Below are 19,921 nucleotides of genomic sequence, written 5' to 3' on the forward strand. Positions count from 1 at the left end.
CCATCTTCTGCCTGTGGCCCAGGAATCAACCACAGGTCTCCATGCTGAAGATGTCTCATTTTCTAAAATGGATCTGTCAGAGGGACAATAACTGATGCTGACAGGTGTGTATAGATGTGTTTTTAAAGTATAAACAAATAGACCAATAAAATCAAACTCAATTATGAGCTGTCCCTCGGAGAAGGGCTCATCTCAGACTCATGTAAAACTAAAGAAACTAACCTTGAAGGCTTTCCTATGATTCCTGTCATGTGAAACTTTATTTTCTTAGGAGATAAAACTGTTCAGATTTAGGTCACATAACTTCCAGACTATTTTCACGGCCAGAAGCCGTCACTGTGAAATGCTCTGAATATTGATCCAAAATCACAGGAAGATTCGGCTGATCCAGAGTTTCAGTCTCACTGTCACAGAAAACACGGAGGATCATCCAAATCTTAGCACTTAGTTCCTCCTACGCCGGGCGGCGCATCGGGCAGCTAGTGATCTCCATAACTCTGCCATTGCCGGTCCCGAGACCGGATGATAAAGGAGGAGGGCGTGGGGCTAGCAACCCCACCCTGTAAAAACTCCAAACATCCAAATCTAACCTCAGTATTTAGGCTTCTGAAGTTCAGGCTCATTAACTTTATGAGGGAAACATACTTTGTTCTTGTGATCTGGACCTACTTGTCCCACTGCTCCAGCACTGAAGCCATGTACACTGTGCTCGGAGACCTCTGGGGAGTTTGTCTCCGTCGGGTTTAAACTCTAAATCTCTGCTAATCTGCGCAGGAAGAGGGGGCGTGTCTCTTTACTTTACCTTCTTCCGCATTTATACATCCGGGTCATGCACGTGTTTTTCCGGTGACACGTGACATAAACAAACGGCACGCGGCGGGTGTATGTGGGTTAAGTCCGGATTGTGAGTCTTACCGGTAACAAACAGATCCCGGATGCAGTTGGAGAGGCGGTTAGCATGGTGAAGTGTGTGGTTTCTGGGTGTCCGAACCGCGTAGCTCACTACACCCGGGGGGCCTTCCAGCCACCCCCCAAGAGGTTCTTCAGCTTCCCCAAAGACCCGACTCGGGTCCAGGTACGAGCTCCGCTGTGTGTCCGCTGGCTTTGTATGAAGGAGGTTTACTTTGAAAAAAGTCTTTTATTATCCTGAAAAAATTTCCAAAACATTCAAAGACTTTTCCAAACCTTTCCTTCTAAACCCTGAAAATGTTTTAATGGATTGCATGTATATAGCGCTTTTCGAGAACCTCAAAGCGCTGTACAATTCCACTATTCATTCACTCTCACATTCACACACTGGTGGACGCAAGCTACAGTTGTGGCCACAGCTGCCCTGGGGCTGACTGACCGACTGAGTTTTCAAACTCAGTTTGCAAACATTCCCGGGCTCACGTTATTACCTGTCTTTGTTTTTAGTTTTAAAGTAAAGAAATGGTTTGGAAACTTTTTTAAAAACACATGAAAACCAAACTGAGTGACGTCAGCAAGTAAAAGTAAGTAAGTGAGTAAAATTTTATTTATATAGCACCTTTCAAGATAAAAATCACAAAGTGCTTCACATAAGCTAAAACATAAAAAATCAACCAAAAAGCAACCGTTGCTGTTTGCTCTCATGAAACACTGATTAAAACCATGAACTAATAATGCTGGTTTTTAATTTCATTAGAGATGAGTTATTGTGATTCTGAGGGCGTGCGGCAGCAGGCAGATGGAATAAAAGATGAAATAGGCGTTAGAACTTTGGTGTAGGTCATGAAATCACTGTGTTGAGGTGTGGTGCAGTTTCCCCTGCAGTGCCTCATGTGGGGTGATCAGGTCCAACTGACCTGCAGTAACTCTGGCGGCTGTGCTCAGGTTTGGCTGGCCGCCCTGAGGGAGACGCACAGGCAGGACACTGGAGAGGACCTCTTAATCTGTGAAGACCACTTCCTGCCGGAGGATATCTGCAGAAAGGGAGTCACCAGTGATGCCATTCCGCTCATGCCCCCTTACCTGGATGGGCAGCTGGGTCTGCTCAGTGCCTGGGAGGTCGATTCCTCTGAGGAAGACGAGCAGTGGCACGCCGGAGGCTGCAGTAACGACAGAGAGGAAGATGAATTTAGAGAGGAACGTCCGACTGCACCGAATCCACAGCAGCAGGTGGGAGTCTGTTCTGATTTGGTTAGTTGTGATTTTTCAGAAACTGCTGAGGTTGAACTGAAGGTCTCTGTGGATAGCTGCGTGCTTTGGACAAATTGCACACACGCAGCACATGTGCAGAAAAATGACAGCAGCTTCACTGTTAGTTGGACATGAAGAGGAATGAGCAGCGTGTTGACGTGTGCTGATAGAAACATTTCTCTGATAATAATTAGCTAATATTTTAAGAAAATGAATCATCTTTAAAGCTGTGAAATAAAAAGTATGTCGGAAACTCTCTAATGAGATTTACTGCTGTTCTCTTTCATAAATCTGGTTCAACTCAATCACCAAATTAGAAAGGTCAATTAACTAAAAGAAAAACTAAAGTAAATACAGCAAAAACAGAAGTGGCCCTAAAATTGAGCCCTGTGGGACGCCTAATGACAGAGAAGCAGAAGACAATTCAGAACTGAGAAGGATGGTGGAGAAAGTTCTGTTTGCTAAGTGTGACCTAAACGAATTAAGTGCAGTGCCACCAATGCCCACTAGATCATTTAATCAAGATAGTAGACTATTGTAGTCTACTGTGTCAAAGGCAGCTGTTAGGTGAAGCAAGACCAGAACAATGTGGTTACCAGAATCACATGCCAGAAGCATGCAGTTAAAGAGCATTAGTGCACGGGCACCAAGCAGGCATCAACAGGATCCAGGGGTTGCTCAGACAGACACAAAATTCTTAGGAACAATCCGTGCGCTGTTCGGAAAACAGGAGAAAAATTCCTTGGTGAAACTTCAGCTTCACTGACCATTTCATTTACAGTGGCAGCGATGACACAGAGACTTGGTTTCATGAATGACATGGGTCACAAAAGCAGAGCGACAGATGAGCAGCCCTGTCACACTGGCGCCATTATTCCAGCCAAATTCAAAGTCATCAACATGAGTCAAGCATTAAACGCCGAGGCTCATTCATCAATCATCTGGTTTCCATTTTTTCTTGCTCAGCCATCGTCTTTTACACATAAGTAAACTGCCCCTCAGTAGGCTTCCAGAGGATGGCTAATCAATGAAAAGTAGTACAGTAGTGCAGCTTTAAAGCGATAGGAGCTAAAAAAAAAAAAGCTGCTGCAGAGGATGAACATGTCAGTCATGCAAAGCTGCCCTAGTGAGAAACATTGGCCCTGATCTTGACTCTAATGTGATTCAATTGATTCATTTTATAGTTTCTGTTTTCCAGGATCCGGGCTGGGATTGGGACGATCCTGCCGGGGCTGACAATATCAGGTAACTTACGTCTCTGTGTTTTGTGTTGTCTGTTAATTAAAAAGTTCTAGCTGCCTCTCGCAGCTTGTTAGTTCAGCACAGTCTCAAATGCAGTCTTCTTTTCTTCTGCAGTGCTTCCCTCCAGCAGAGCATCAAGCGCGGTGAGTCTTAGTATTCTACTCATTTCTAATCCTGGACTCTACTGCAGTACCTTTGAATGATTGTTACTGAATCAGACACAGTTTTGGTGAAAGCTCGGCGCTGTGAAGCAAACGGCTCTGTTGTGTTCAGGCAAACCTCTGGGCTCGTTGACTCGCGGTTTCCTGGAGCTGCTGCTGGCAGCTCCTGACGGCTCCCTGGACATCAGGCAGGTGGCAGCGAACCTGCAGACCTCCGTGCAGCAAGTGCACGCCATCGCCAGGGTCCTGGACGGCATCAACCTCATCCAGAGAGAGTCGGCCCACAAGATCAAGTGGATGTGAGTCCTGAACGAGAGCATGATGGATGTGTTAGGATCTGCCTCACTATCTTTTTCCATAAATTAAGTTTTTATGTGATTCTAATTTTCCTCCAGTCAAATTTGTGCAGGTTTGTTCTGCAGTGCAGTTTTTGTTTGAGTGCCTCTCACTGATAAACAGCAGGTTTGGAGGGAAGTTAATCATCTTCAGGTTAAATTGCAGGTTAAACGCAGCCTGCAAGGAGACTGTGAGAGCAGCTGAAGATGTTTTTTCCAGTTCGGGTTAGGAGTTGGTAGTTCCTCTTTTAGCATGAACCTTCTCTGTGTGCAGAGGTTGGAGCTCCATCTCCAGCTTCCTGTGGAGGAACCAGCAGAAGTTCCATAGAGAGATTCAGAAGCTGAAGCTGGTGGAGGAAGCGCTGGACGGCTTCATCAGAAGCTGTGCCAAGCAGCTTTTCAGCCTTACGGACAACGTGGAAAACTCTTCATATCCTTCCATGTGGGACTGAGGTCAGAGGTCACCCCTCTCAGAGGCCGTCAGCCTTTCGACAGGCCGCCGTCCTCCAGCTCCTCATGCGAGCTCCAAACATGTGCCGAGTCCGGCCCAGGGTCTCCTGTTGAGCCCATTTTCCTGGATTATTATGGTATTTTAAGAAAGTAGTAGGATTAGCATTCTCGATTTCTTTCTTGTTAGCTGAAAGAGTCATCTCCAGAAATATGAAAATAATAATGCAGCGATCCTGGGTTCAGTGAAACTGCAGGAAAAATCTATAATAAGTCTGAGAATCAGTCACATTGCTCAGCATCAGGTATATAAAAGTGCCTTAAGTCTACAGATTTTTGCTCTTTTCTTTAAAGTGAGAAGTTTTCTTTAACCCTTTTTTACGCTTGCCTATGTGACGTTCGAGGACATCAGTCGACTTGGAGTGTACCGGGATCAGACGGCCATCATTGTCAAAGCTCCCGAGGACACTAAGCTGGACGTTCCTGCTCCCACAGAGGTGATGCAGAGTTCAGACGGCCACGTCTCTGCTGGCTCAGTCATTTATAAGTGTGTCTGTGTTTCTTTAGGAGAGCGTTCAACTCTGGCTGAAGGCAGTGAAAGGTCCCATCTTGGTGATGACCTGTGAGGTTGGCTCTGACGATGCTGTGACCTCTGACCCCATGCAGAGGATTACCTCATTTTTAACTCTGAACGAGAGCCGCATCAGGACGACGGAGCTGCACAAAAGTATGAAAAGAAACCCTTGCTTTTTCTTTTGGCTCCGATGTTGAAAAAGAATCTGTCAAAAAATTCCAGATCACCTCTAAAGGTTAATGACTAAACCCCAGCCACCTCTGGTTAAAGTTTCCATGCACATCTGTCCAGAACTTTTTTTTGTCTGCCGTGCGAACAAACAGCAATCAGCCATTTGGCATCAGTGCCAACCGCGAGCATGTGAGGTCGCTGTGAATCCTGCCTTCTTTTCCTGGTGTGTTTGTTATGGAGATACTAACATCTTCACTTCAATGTCCCTCAAAATGAAGACGTCACACAGCTATCAGCCAGTTACTTTGAAGCTGCAGTGAAAATGACTCTGCAATCCTTTTGATTGGCTCATTTGGGACGTTGGTGTGTGTCACCTGGCAGCCTTTCTCTGGTCTCATTTCTGAAGCTATTCTGTGTTTGCTGTTTTCAGGGTCACTCACTGACCTGGAGAGCCCATGAACACCAGCTGACCTCCAGGGGTGCCGGCGTGTTGCTGCATGTGTCTGATAAATGCACACAGGGAGAACATGAGGAGGTACCTGCTGACGTTGGCTCACTTTAACTCACGCTCGATGATGTGACGACATGACAGCAGCAAGCTCCTCCTACCAGAGGAAACAGTCTGAGCACAGGAAAGGGAAAAAAACAGTTTTCATCTGGACCAATGAAACGGCTTTAACCTGCTGAGCTCAGTCTGATGCACAGTGCCTGTATTTCACTGTTTGTCTTTCTGTCCTTTACTTTGTGTTTTTAATGTATAAATGTTTACTTCTTCATCTCACAAATACCTCAAATATACTTGGACCAATAAAGTTTTACTTTAAAGTTGTGAATCACTTCCTGTTTTCATTCATGAGAAAAAAAAAAAAAGCTCCAACAAAAGTGTTGAGCAGCAGAAGGTCCAATACTCTGTTCCTCCCTTTAAAATTTCCTGAAGTGCACAGCTGAAAATCAGAAGTAATAATAAAGTTTTTTAGTGGCATCAACTAGAATCTAGAACATACCATAAGCATTTCCAATAAAAATAAATACTTAAGAAATGGTTATAATATTAATGGTTCAAAAAGAAAAACTTCATAATAAAAATAAATGTGAATTTATGTTCTGTGCTTCGGATTTTTTAATTTACCACACATTTTGTTTTTGTCTGGAGTCTCAGGTCAGCATGAGCCACTAGCTCCTGCTGCTTTCTGCTTGTAGTAATACACAGGTACAGCAGGCAGGGGGCAGTATACTACACCTAATGTGTATTCACTTCATTTCGTGTTTCGAGCTGATTACATTTAATAATGAACTGGTTCTGATCGCATTGACCGAGTTTATAAAATAGTTCAATCAGCTGTAAATAAATAAATACATCATCAGTAAGAAATCCATGTTCCTCTCTCTCAGCTTTGTTTTTGCAGCTTTAGAATGTTTTAAATGACTCTCACGTGTTGCATTCATATTTGTGATCGTGTGAGTTATGAAGCTCCGAGTGTCCCAAAGGCTCTTCAGACTTGTTGCAGTTTAATTTCTTCTGTCTTAAAGACAACATTCGGGGAACAGCCTTCACCCCGCTGTGTGGACGGTGAGAGGACACAGAGCTCATCGTGGAACTGACTTTAAGAAATCTACTTGAGTCTGAGAGGGGTGGCCTGGTTACAGCACATCATCTTCCTCCTCCTCTTCGTGTGGCTGGTCGTGGTCCAGCTGCAGGACCCCGCCCTCCTGCTGTCAGGACGGAAACACAACATGTGAGCAGAGCGGAGGAAAACTCCAGGATCGTTCCTCGGACATAATTCTTTTTATTCCAGGACTTTACTTTGGGTGAGTTTTTGTCTTTTCTCTACTGATGTTTGTGTGGGAGTGTTCTCCCACAGCAGTGAGTCTGTAGGGGTGAGTGTTTTGTGGTGTTTTTGAGCAGAAGCTGCAGGTTGCTCTCGGACAGTCCTCCTTAAAGAAGATGACTTGTGCTTGTGTAATGTGAGCAGAGTGCTAACAGTGTGCAGCAGGTCCTGGAGGTTGGTGTGTGTGTCTGCAGACTGAAACTGGTTACATAACGTGAGTAGACATGGCATGTCCTCCTCCAGCAGCAGCTGTAAGCAGATGTTTCCTCTTTGGACTGAAACTTTACAGACATGTGACCATCAGCTCTGAGGTATACTGATGGCAGGAAAATGCATCATCAGAGCATTCTTCTCTGTTTGTGGTTTGGGATCTTTGAAATATTAAATGACTTATAATTAGTGATCATTATTCTCCAGTGAGCCTGTGGAGTAAAATGTGTTTGGGGCCTCTGCTAACCTCCTCTGTCCTCCACAGCATGCTCACTATTACTACAGTCTGTATATAAAAGATGGAGATCTGACTAAAGCAGCTGTGACACTGTATGTAGATTTCTGATTGGTTGAAAATTTGGCTTTAACTGGGTGATGAGTGACAGCAGAGATCCTCACAATGAGGAAAAAGCACAAAACTAGACTACAAATCAAAAAGCAGCATTAGCCACTCAGACAGGGCCTCCGGTGGACACTGCCCCCTGGTGGCAGGTCACAGATACCATGTGTATCACAATCATATTTACACAAACAAGTAATGTGTCATGGTGCAATCAACAATGAAAAAAATCAACATCATCTTGCACTGTTTAAAGTTTGAAACTAGCGACTAATCAGGAAAGTGTTTGCAAATACTAACTACCAGCTGAACAGCAGTGAAACTTATAAAACTATAACACAGACTGGACATGAAGAAACTTCGCCTTCAAAGTAAAAGACGTGCCTCAGTTTCAAAAGGTGCAACTTCTACTTTAAAGAAACTGTGGTTTGCGTTGTTTTCAGTTTATCTACAGATTGAAGAGCAGCTGGTTGGTATTTGAAGTTCATTTGTTAGCAGTCACATGAGGTTGTGGTGGTTTTTAGCTACCGGTGGTGCCAGAGAGTCACTGACCAAGGTGTTGGCCTGTGTGACTAACCTTTGTTATCCCATCAACCATCATCAGTCATCAACCTCCAGGAACTACTTAGTTTCATATACTAATAATTAGGGATGGGTACCGGTATCCGGTGCCATGATGGCACCGGTTCTGACATAAACGGTAGTAACCAGACCGTAAAGCAGCGCACATTTCGGTGCTTTATTTCGGTGCTTTATTTCGGTGCTTTTTTTTCCTGAGCTGTGATACACTTTAGATTCTAGCCAATCGTTTTACGTTTCCGAGGATAGTAGGCGGGTCCAGGTACGTACGTTCTTTTAGAGCAGAGCTACAGATTAAAAATGCCCAAGGCGAAGCGGTCAAAAGTCTGGCTGCACTTCACAGCAAAAGATGCAATCTCAGCAGCCTGCAACAAGTGCTTTAAGTTGATACTGTGATACTGTCAAAGGAGGTAACACCTCGAATCTGATGAAACACCTGGCGATGCATAACGTTTTTTTAAAAGCCGAGAAATGCACCGTATTTGATAGCTTGCTGCGAGACCTCACACCGAGCACATCTACTGCGGGTGTGGTGCCTGTTATCGGACCCGGAGTTAGCAACATCCCCCAAAAACCCGAAGAGTAGAGTCCTGGCCCCTAGCCCTGCCAGTGTAGCAGAAATGATAACGGATGATGATGGCAGCAGCAGCCGTTCTTCTCTGTGTGAGTAGCTTAATGTTGTTTGTGTGTAATTTACGTTGAGTAGGCTAACCACGTTATTAAATTAATGCATGTAAGGTGAACTAGCAAACACCGTCGTAGTTACATGCAGCTGTCTTCTTGTTTGATGGCAGATACTCCCTTCACCCTGGCCAAAAAGGCTAAAATGACCAAAGAAAAAGTGGGAAACAGCTAAACATGAGAGGTTTTTGGACAAAGTTTGTGTTTTTTCCATTGATTAAGCACTGCTTCCAGCCAAGAGTGATGCCATATATGCCCTATAGCTGCAGAAAAGTCTACCATTGATATCTTTTTACAAAAAAAACAGCTGAACATGAGAGGTTTTTGGACCAATTTTGTGTTCTCCATTCTTTAAGCACCGGTTCGAGCACCGTTTAAGCACTGGCACCGTTTCAAAAGTACCGGTTTGGTACTGGTATCGGATAAAACCTAAACGATACCCATCCCTACTAATAATATAATATTATTATAATAATTTACCGGTCGATCTACATCCCTACCCTCACCTATGCTCACGAGCTGTGGATAGTGACAGAAAGAACGAGATCGCAGATACAAGCAGTGGAAATGAGCTTCCTCCAGAGGGTGTCTGGCTTCTCCCTTGGAGATAGGGTGAGGAGTTCAGCCATCAGAGCAGAGCTGCTGCTCCTCCACATCGAAAGGAGCCAGTTGAGGTGTTGTGGCATCTGACAAAGATGCCTCCTGGGTGAGGTGTTCTAGGCATGCCTCACTGGAAGGAGGTCACGCTGGAGGGATTATATCTCTCGGCTGGCCTGGGAACGCCTTGGTGTTCCCCCGACAAGCTGAATGAGGTGGCTGGGGAGAGGGAGGTCTGGGCTTCTCTGCTTAGGCTGCTGCCCCCGCGACTTGGCTCCAGATAGACGTAAGAAGATGGATGGATGGATGGATGGATGGATATATTTTTTAGGAAATACTAATTTTTCCCTGGTGACTGGGTTGTTGGCAGCTGGTTGCAGATCAGTCTTTAGGCTCATATGACTGGAGCCTTTTTCACTTGATCCTAGATTGCCACATGTCAAAAATATCAAACAACATAACATGTGGTTAGTGATCGCTTCATGTGCAAAAACTCAGTATAGTCTGAATAGTTTTTATAACCAGGGAAGTTGCCCCCTGTGGGCCATTAAAAACAATGCAGGCAGATGGTCTTTACTTTTCAGATACAGAAGCACAGAATGCCACATATTAGCATTCTTCACATCGTTGGACTGATGTATCACTGCGGTCTGAGTCAAATGTCCTTTGTGTCCATGTCGGGGCCGTAATTAACATCAAAGCCGCTGTGTCGCATTAGGAAAGACTTATTACACTTATTTTATATGTCATAAAATTACCATCTTCTTCATGTGGCCTAAAACATATTGCACAAACTCTTCTTCATTAAATTCCTGATGATCCACAGCCTTTCTTCACTTGTTGTTTCCCCGAATTTCACAGCAGGAAACTGAGCGTGAAATCCAACAGCTGTCTCTCTATTAGGGGAAACCCTGTTAAATAAACCCCAGCAGGCCCCTGTGGTGGCTTTGTTGTGTGTGTGTGTGTGTGTGTGTGTGTGTGTGTGTGTGTGCGTGCGTGCGTACTATCCTGGTGGGGACCAAAATCTGACATTTACTATACTGGTGGGGACTTTCTGCACAGTGGGGACCACAATCCAGGTCCCCTCGGGGTTGAAAGCAATTTTCACACTCAAAATGTGGTTTTAGTGTCAGGCTTACAATTAGGTTATCGTTAGGTTTAGGGTAAGGGTTAGGGGCTAGGGAAAGCATTATGACAATGGGATGTCCCCACGAGGATAGCAAACCAGATGCGTGTGTGTGTGTGTGAGGCACTAACTAAAGAGCAGGCTCATTAAAGGGTAAGTGGCGTCCTGTAGTGCCCCCAAAACCTCCAGAGAGGAGAGTTCAGGACCTGAAAACCCACCGCGCACACACACACACACACACACACACACACACACACACACACACACACACACACATTCATGCTTTTGTCTTTTTGAGGCCCCTCATCAGTATAATGGATTTCTGGGGCCCATCCTGCTTGTAAACCTAAACTCTGAATCCAAAAGCTGCTTGGATCGCTCGCACATCATGCGTTTACGGCTGCAGACGGACATGCTGGGTCTCCATTGTGATCTCTCTTTCTGAAACAGCAGCAGACTATCAGCAGCATATTAAACAGAGCATCTCTCAAAAACATTTGAATAAAATCTCTGTAGAAAACTTTATTTACAACATACTTTGGCTGAACTGCATCTTCTTAAACTAAAAGGCACATTTACCTGTGCTGTTATTCACTGATCTTCAATATAGTCATTGTTAAACAATGAAATTGTGATGTCTTTTGTTTTTTTAAAAGCAGCAGCATCAACATAAGACCTCAGGTGCACACATTTCAGCAAGCTCAGGTATTCACAGTAGAGTCTTGCATGTGGTCCTGCACAGGTGAGCACCTGTGTGTTTGTGAGGAGTTCAAAGCTCAGCAGGTGTTCTTGTCAGGAAACTAAATTAGTATTTTTATTCTGAAGCAGGTACGCATGAAGGCTTTGGTTTGTGGGTGTAGTGTTGTATAGTTTCTGAACACATGTTGGTGTATAACATGAATGTCACAGCTGTGATCATAAATGATGGGTCTTCCCCATCAGCAGCACCAAAGCTTCGACTCAGTTAAACTTCGACTCAGACATGGTGTTAGCTCAGATTCATCCTCAGTCACAGTTACACACACACTTGGGTTTAGTGATGACATCCAGTGGCCACAGGTATGCAGACATGTATATTATCACAGGCTCTAGCATTAAGATGAGCCCAAACTTTAAAATGGAGTGTTGAGAAGTTTTTGGCATGATGCACCCCGCACGTCTGCAGTCGGTCAAGCCAGACGTGATTAGTTTCACACATCAGTGAGTTTACACACTTCTTGTAGGAGTGTGAAGCAGGTGAAGCTGTAAACAAACCCTGGCGCTGCGTGCTTCTCTGCCTTCCTGACTGAATGGCTGCTGGTGAGTTTCCTGCGCTGTCGCTGACCTGGTTTGTGGTTGTTTGTGTTGTAAGACGAGCGGCTCAGGTGGCAGCGCGGTGGCGGGGAAACGCCCCAGCGGGTCGAACACTGCAGTGCTGTGTCCAGAAAACCACCGTGGAAGCTGCAGGCCCAAAGTCATGCCAAAATGAACATGCTGTATACACACACCAATATTTTCACAGCGTTTTGGGCCAGAACCAAAATATATTTGGAGGAAACCAAAGCTCACGTTTTTATTGCTATGAATGTGGTGCCATCGCGCCAGGAACGTTCCCTCCCTACCCTGCAAATAACGTTTCTAAAAGTCTCTACAAACCGATGGATGACTTGAATAGTAGACAGATTTCAGGATTTCTTTGCAGATTCTACCAGTAAAATAAAAACAGCTTCTGTGAGTGAGGAAAGAAGGAGGTCAGTCCAAAGCTAGAAGGAGGATGTTTTGTTTGTAAGAATAAAAGCCACACTGATCCCCTATGAAGGCCTCAGAGATCAATAACTGAAACGCCTCAGTGATCAGCGTGACATGTGGGAGGCCAGAGATCAGCCTAGGTCTCTGACCAACAATAGAACCTGATTTTACTGAGCTCGATGCTCCGTCAGTCGAGTGTTTGGTCTTGGCTGTCCGTATGTCACATGACATCTAAACAGCATGTTAATGAATACAGAGTAGCATCATTAGGCTCTGCTGTGTGCTAATGAGAGTCAGTGTGTATAGTCAGTGAAAGATGGCAAGATTCTCGGTGTGATAATGATTTAGGTCCGTTGATGGAGAGAGTCAGTGTCCCAGAATTATGTGGATCAGAATTATGTCTTTGTCAACTTCAGTCATGAAAGAAAACTTCACATCACACTTCACAGATGCACCTTTGGAGTTTGTTTTTATATGTATTTGTTCCTGTTTGCATTCTAAACACAGATACGGACGCCTGCTCCTCGAAACCTGGAGAAAACTGTAAAAACCTGAGAGATTCAAGATTTCTTTGTGTTTTTATGCCTGTTTTTTGTTTTTTGTTTTTTTGATGATTCAGTTTCAACTGCTTCATTGTCCATTAATACGTCTCTGCGTTGCTTTTTGTCAGGCTAATTTGTGTCTGTTGGGAGATGAGTTGCACAAAGCAGCATGTATCAGAGTGCATGAATCATTTCAGATGTTGGAGACTGAACAAACACATCAGGTTTTTGGGTGGGTGCTCCACACAAACACCTCCACTCAGTGTTTGTGTAATATTCAAAGATCGACATGTTAATTGCAGAGGTCGTATCAGACTACACATCCCGGACAAGAGCAAACTTTTTTTTCTGGCTTTCACTGATGGGCCTTTCCTGGCTGACTATGGGGACGTACATCACCATTACAGTGACAGACATGTTAATCAGAGCTGCAGTTTTAGTTCCAGATCTGTGAGGACTCTTCCATCAGCAGGTCCAATTCTGAGCAGCACAGCAGCAGGATGTCCTGCTGTCTTTCTGCCTCCAGGCTCAGCCTCAAACTCCACAAACTTCTCATCTGTGGACTCCACGTCCAGTAGATACACCCGGCCATCAAACTGAGATGACCTGCAGCCTCCACTACAATGGTCCATGGGGAAATCCTCCAGTAAATATAGCTGCTCAGTTTATAGGCATTTCATTTGTTTTTCTTCCAGTCTGACTTAAAACAGACGTTCCATGTAAACGATGGATGGAATTTAATTTTGGGGGGCAGATGGAGGATGTTGCAGGGATTTCCTGCTCTTTTCCTCAATATACATGCGAAGTGTGTATCTCCATGTTTTTCTATATCTCGAAAACTGAAGTGGGAACCAGAGCAGACAAAAATAATCCACATTTATCACTTAAGTCATGATTTTAGTCATATATGTGCAACATCAGAGCAACACACAATAACTCCTGCTTTTGTTAAAGTTGAAAACACCTGACAGAACTTTAAAGCTGCTTCTCTCCGCAGTATTAAGCAGGCTGTGGCTCAGGTCACGAGCTGCTGTGATCACTGCTGCTGCACCAAGCACGAGTCGAAGAAAAAAGGTGTCTGTGTTCGGCTGGAATGTGCAGTGGATTTTCCACCTAATTAACCTCCACGTTGTCGTGCAAGACCACCACTTTCTGCTCGATGGAAACAGGCGATAGGCTCAGCCGCTCTGTTGTTCTTTCTTTAAGCTGTTTAGTTTTCAGTGTCCAGCAACTGAGAGGCTTTGTTCATGCACGAGGCACAAGACCAAGCTGATAAGATCCGCCTCAGCCAAGCAGAACTCCGTTAGACCACAGAGTGAAGCCGCTCCAGGATAATAAATCTAATTGGATCACATATTCACCATGATTGTCGTCCTGGTACGGGCAGGAGGTTCAGCTGGATGTTTGAGATTCTTTACACCGAGAGCACAAGACTGCAGTCAACACTGGATAAAAATATAAAAATGAGTAGCATTTTAAGAAGGTCAGAGCTGAGAGCTTACAGAAAATCCAGAATAAAATACTGAAAGGCCAAAAGACCAAAGTGCAGCTCCAACTATCCAAAAACATCTTAAATGAGTAGATCCTGATAGTTTATCATTTTTTAAGAACATTATTGCTTTATTGTTGCTTCAGTTGCTTTGTTTGTGAAGCTGTGGTGTTAAATTACTCTGAGGCAATGGTTAAGAATCCTAACATGATATTGATCACTTTCCAGCTGGAGCAGGGCCCATCCAAATTTCTCTGTGGGTTTATGTTTGCCCGTTTTCACTGTTTTTTCACTGACGTTGGAGTGCAGAGACACAGCGGCTGCAGTCGAGATACTTCTTTTTTTAATGAAACATATAAATATCTGAATCTTTCTTTCATTTTCAGTTATGTTTGTCTTCATTTTCTAAAGTTTTAGAACAGTTTTACCAACTCAAGCACCTCCTGCTGGCTCCAAGTCTGAGGAGAGCAAAGAAGTAGAAACGTCATAAAGGCTCACGTGCTGTTGAATTAAATCTGTTCGAGCTCTGTGGCCTTCAGCGTCAACACAGAAAGTGGACGGAGCTGTCAGCCAGCATACCTCAACCTGAATTTAACAAGGCCGGGGCTGTTCTTGGCAGAAACCGCTGCTGCTTCTTTTTTTCCCACTTTGTGGCTTTGGTTGCGGTGCTGTGGACTCAGCTGAGTGTGGGGCAGTGCTCACGAAAAGACCCATTCAGAGTGGACTGCAAACAGCTCAGACTCCAGTTTACTGGAGCAAAGAGACGATTTAAAGTGTCTCTGAACGAAAGACAAAGGAGACACAGTTTGGAGAAAATTTTTGAATTGAGAATCAAACAAGCATCTGAATCACAGAGCATCACTCTCCAAACACAATAAACAAACATCAGGGGCCGCTGAACACACGCACACACACACACACTCATCATGCTTTGATTACTTGGAGGATGGAGGAAACTGTAATAGTACAGCTCGTGATAATGAGGTTTGTTGGGTGCCTGCAGCTGTAATTTCAGGAGTCGTCTGTCTGAAAGGCTTTGGTTGGCCTGCTGAGGGTGAAGACGGCAGTGGAAAATCTCGACATGACCGTGAAATGGGAACCGCTGTGGTGGGCTTGATGACGAGGAGCAGAATCCTCTAATATGAATGAAATTCCAAATATGGCTGCAAAGATACACATGAAACTCAAAAGGCTTCAGCTTCTTCTAATAATGTATATAACAATAATAATAATATAAACATATAAGAGGTGTTAGGTTTGTTTCTGCGTCCGGGCCAACTAAAATTTATCTGAGAACTCATCCTTCGTTTCTAAACAGGTAAACTTCACAGTTATTGGATTTTTCAATTCAGTGTTATTTTCATACAGCTCCAAATCACAACAACAGTCACCTCAAGGTGCTTTATACTGTAAGGAAGATCCTGCAATAATACATACCGAGAAAAAACGTACCATTATATGACCCCCTATGACAGGGGTGGGCAACTCCAGGCCTCAAGGGCCAGTGTCCTGCAGGTTTTAGATGTGTCCTTGATCCAACACAGCTGATTCAAATGGCTAAATGACCTCCTCAACATGCCTTGTAGTTCTCCAGAAGCCTGGTAATGAACTAATCATTTGATTCAGGTGTGTTGACCCAGGGTGATATCTAAAACTTGCAGGACACTGGACCTCGAGGCCTGGAGTTGCCCACCCCTGCCCTATGAGCAGGAAGGAAAAGCTCCCTTTTAACAGGAAGAAACCTCCAGCAGAACCAGGCTCAGGAAGGGGTGGCCATCTGCCGTGACCTCTCTGCACTGAATCATACTTGTTATTAATCTCCAGGCTTCGAGGGCCGGTGTCCTGCAGGTTTTAGATCTCACCCTGGGTCTACACACCTGAATCACATGATTACTTTTTTAGCAGGCCTCTGAAGAACTTCAAGACATGTTGAGGAGGTCATTTAGCCAATTAAATCAGCTGTGATGGATCAAGGACTCATCGAAAACCTGCAGGATACTGGCCCTCGAGGCCTGGGTTTGGATATCACTATGCTGGAGGTTTCTTCCTGTTAAAAGGGGGTTTTTCCTTCCCACTGTCGCCAAAGTGCTTGCTTGGTATCAGATTTTAAAAAGCTCCTGTATAAAAGCCCCATAACCTCTTTGTGTTAGCATTATGTGGCTGTCACTGTGTTACATCACCCTGCTGCTGCTGTTCTCAGAACAGCTTCCAACCAAACAGCGTTTCCCTCCACAGCTGCTTCCAATTACTCACATAATACTCTCTCTCTCTCTCTCTCCCTTCCTCTGTGTGTGTTTTCCCACATCATGATAAACTCCCCTTGCTGGCCCTCCCCATCCACAGTCATACAAGTGGACTTGGCGTGAAGTCAGTAATGTCTGTGTGAAAGTAAAAACGCTCACAGTCACATTTAGCTGTGACAGGACAGAAACTCAGTGTTCAGATACTTGTGGCTTTACCCTAAATTACATGGTGATGGCACCCATGAAGTTTTACTCCAGAGTATTTTGTTTTTGTTTTCAGTTGTTTTATGATGAACTTTTTTTTGTTTTCTTTTGTACCTCGTTACTTCTCTATAGTCTAAGGAAGTGTGACTGTTGTTGGGAAGACCCATCAGGTGAACTCTAGTTTTTCATTTCTTTGTGCACCAGGTCACCAGGTGCACAAGGTCCCAGGTCCCTTTTTTTCCTCTCTTACATTTTTATAAAAAGACTCATGCAGAGCCCGGTCCTTCTTTAAACTCCTCTGTCTTCATATAGGATTTGTATGGATTGGAAAAGCATATATCCAGTTATCCTCTTTCCTATATCCTGGACACATCTTTCCATCCGTCCCTCCAGCTTCGGTTCTTCAGGAAAACGAGTCCTGATGTGTTGTGGCTTTTGTTTCCACTGCTTTCGAGCATTGTGTCGTTGTCTTGCTGGCTCTGTTCAGGCTGTTTTCCATTGTTGCTCAGCAGGTTCTGAATTCACTTTGGTTAGTGACGGTATACTGACTGACTGGTGAAGCTCCCAGATGTATCCGGGTCTTGATCACCACCCAGCTGTGAAAAACAAAAGCTGCTGAAAAGAAGCTGCACACAGCAAAGCTCCACAGTTAGTAGTTTCATTCTTCAGCCTCCAAAGTTGGACTAAATATTAAAATATGTAAGGATAGTAGCTCCTGTTTGTTTTAATGAGAGCTGTAAAAGTTTATTTTCTATTTTCAGTGAATCCAGTTCAGACACAAGGCTGATCTTTCACTCTGATGCAGAAGTTCATGCACTGCGAAGCAGCTTGAGGAAGTTTACTGTGAAGGAACAGGAAGGTTTTTTTTGTCAAACACTTTCACTGGGCCTGGTGTGGAAACAGAAATCAAACCACTGAAGCAGGTTTTCCTGGTAGTTACTTTTTGGTGAGACACCACTTTTTCAGCCTGCAGCCATAAATAAATAATAATTTAAATAGGTTAGCTAAATAATAAGTGATTTCCTTCAAAATAAAAGCTTTAATACAGGGTGGATTCATGGGAAGGTTTCACATCGTTAGGGCTGGAGGCTTTATCGACCACTGAACCATGAAACTGTGTAAATTTTTAAAGCCTATGATTTCATTTATGTAATATTCCCGTTATATTTTCACTGTTGCTCGGTTTATTCCATCTTTTCTCCTCCTCCAGTTTCTCTCCATGTTTCATTGTTTTCCAGCTCTGGCTCCTCCAACTGTTGTGTAACAAGCAAAGCGAGTCGACACTCGGCTGCCTGTGGTTTCTGGTGACTCTCGCCCTTTTGGTATTCTCTGGCTCAGGGCAGCTCTTATGTAAGACAACAGGTTCTGCTCAGGATTTAACATGTTTAGTGTGTTTTTAATTATGGTGGCTGTTTAACTTGGAGCTGTTAAATAAGTTCCAGTAAGCAAAGAGTACAACAACCATCATATAAGTATGTCTTGATGCATTCTCAATCATCCAGGAAAATAAATCTCCAAAAGTTGATTCTGTTCATCTGGACGTAGCGTTTTGTGGGAGAAACGTTTCGTCACTCATCCAAGTGACTTCTTCAGTCTCAGCTGACTGCAGGTTTCCCCAATTCTTATAAACAGTACATTTGCATAATGACTGAAATCAGCCCACATGGGCTGGGAGCCCATTGTTCCTTCGGTGGGCGCTACTTCCAGATGAACAGAATCATCTTTTGGACACCATTTAAGTAAATAATACAAAGTCTCAGAGTCACACCTTTTTGTTCCTCCAACAGTGTTTGGCTCAGAGAGGACAGGGTGGCTCCCAACTTTAAGCCAACCATGTCTACCAGCTGAGGGACGTTTATGTTCTCCCAGCATTCAGCCTGGAGGCTCCTGGCTGAAAAAAAGTACACCATGTATCCAAAAAGAGAAACAGATTCAAAGATTTGATGATGTTTGATAAAAAATGACTTTAGGATGACAGACAGAGACTGAACAGACCCCAGAGTCATGCTCAGCTGAGCTCAGTGCGAGCCCACGTGATTGGCTGACTCTCTTTCATGAGCCAGATGAACTAAACCTGTGAATAGTGCTTGTAGGCGTAGTTAGTTTTACAGGTGATTTAAAACAGTCAGTCCATTTCAATATCAAGCACAGTAAAATACCTTTTTCTGTGTTAAATATCTGAGTGATTAGTGTTAAACTGTGTGTCATAAAGGTTTGTAAATCAGCTCTCATTCCCACCACTTATCACATTGTTCTCTTTGAAAATACTGACGGTTCCTTTTTTGATTTTATGCCAAAGTCCAGTTTGTGCTGCTTTAGTAAATCTGGCCCTGTGTGTCCTGTTGGCAGATCTTCTACAGGCTGCAATAATAGAGCTGCTTTTGAGTGCCTGTGGTTGCTGCATATCTGCAAGCCATTTTGGAAACCAGGCTTAAAACTGATCAGCATTTAGGAATAATCCTTGGAAAATTATCAGCAGGAACGGAGACTGTGACTTCACAAATATAATGGTCCAGGCGAGTCTTTGTTCTAGCGGTGTATTTTTCTCTTTCACCAAGGTTGCCATGTCTGTAAGGTGACATCAGGACAGGAAGCATGCGATGGGATGTTTGAATCTTCAGAGGTGCTCGAATCAAGTGCAGCTCAGAGGAAATCGGCATGTCCTGTGTTGTGCGTGTCTGAGTGCATTTCTGACGTCACAATGTTTACAGGCAGGGTAGGAAATTCCTGCAGCTGCAGCCAGATGTTGCTGCAGTTTGTCTTCAGGTCTGTTTAGCAGGAAGCTGGCAATCCTGAACCGACCTGAACATCCACTCATCCGGATTGAAAAGCTACTGTCCTGTTTCTCAGGCTTGACTGTGAAATGTTGTCTAACGAGTTCGGCTGTCTTGAACTCCTCAGCGTTAGTGTTCACAGTGCAGTGATTCAGTTACTGAAGATTACATGATAGTATCAGGTTTCTGGTTCCTGTGTGGTGTTTCTGAAGGTTTTAAAAGGGTTTGTGTGATGTTGTTGTGACTGAGTGTAGATGACCCGATCTGTTGATGTATGTGTGGGGAAACTGTTGTCCTTCGCCACCTTCCTTCATCGCTGTGCTGTTATTGTCTTTCTGCTGCTTCACGTCCCCGAAGCTGTAGCTGTGCAGGTAGCGTTTCTACGACAGAGACACAAGACCTGTCTGTGCAAATAAAAAACAGATAATTCAAAAAACCGAACAGGTGGTTCCGCCTGATTGAATCTGTTTCCGTGTGCCAGTTTGGTTC

General features: G+C 44.1%; 2 protein-coding genes across 3 annotated transcripts in view; both read left to right on the top strand.

Moving 5' to 3' along the window:
* Nucleotides 1-810: 810 nt before the first annotated feature.
* On the top strand, nucleotides 811-5,923 carry LOC120725480 (transcription factor E2F1-like). Its single transcript, XM_040018445.1, has 9 exons — nucleotides 811-1,075; nucleotides 1,855-2,139; nucleotides 3,359-3,405; nucleotides 3,517-3,545; nucleotides 3,676-3,862; nucleotides 4,173-4,328; nucleotides 4,728-4,842; nucleotides 4,913-5,072; nucleotides 5,521-5,923. The coding sequence occupies exons 1-9, from the start codon at nucleotides 959-961 to the stop codon at nucleotides 5,547-5,549; spliced, it is 1,125 nt and encodes a 374-aa protein (XP_039874379.1). The 5' UTR covers nucleotides 811-958; the 3' UTR covers nucleotides 5,550-5,923.
* Nucleotides 5,924-6,702: 779 nt separating this feature from the next.
* Nucleotides 6,703-19,921, top strand: part of LOC120725455 (T-lymphoma invasion and metastasis-inducing protein 2) — a 45,881-nt gene continuing 32,662 nt past the window's right edge. Inside the window, exon 1 of one of the 2 annotated variants that reach the window (XM_040018380.1) lies at nucleotides 6,703-6,899. The gene's annotated coding sequence lies outside the window, so the exon portion shown is untranslated. The remainder of the gene's footprint in view (nucleotides 6,900-19,921) is intronic. The other variant, XM_040018381.1, reaches the window with a different exon arrangement.

The sequence above is a fragment of the Simochromis diagramma genome, unplaced genomic scaffold (assembly GCF_900408965.1).
Source record: "Simochromis diagramma unplaced genomic scaffold, fSimDia1.1 OVJJ01000802.1, whole genome shotgun sequence".
In the NCBI taxonomy this organism is placed as follows: Eukaryota; Metazoa; Chordata; class Actinopteri; order Cichliformes; family Cichlidae; genus Simochromis; species Simochromis diagramma.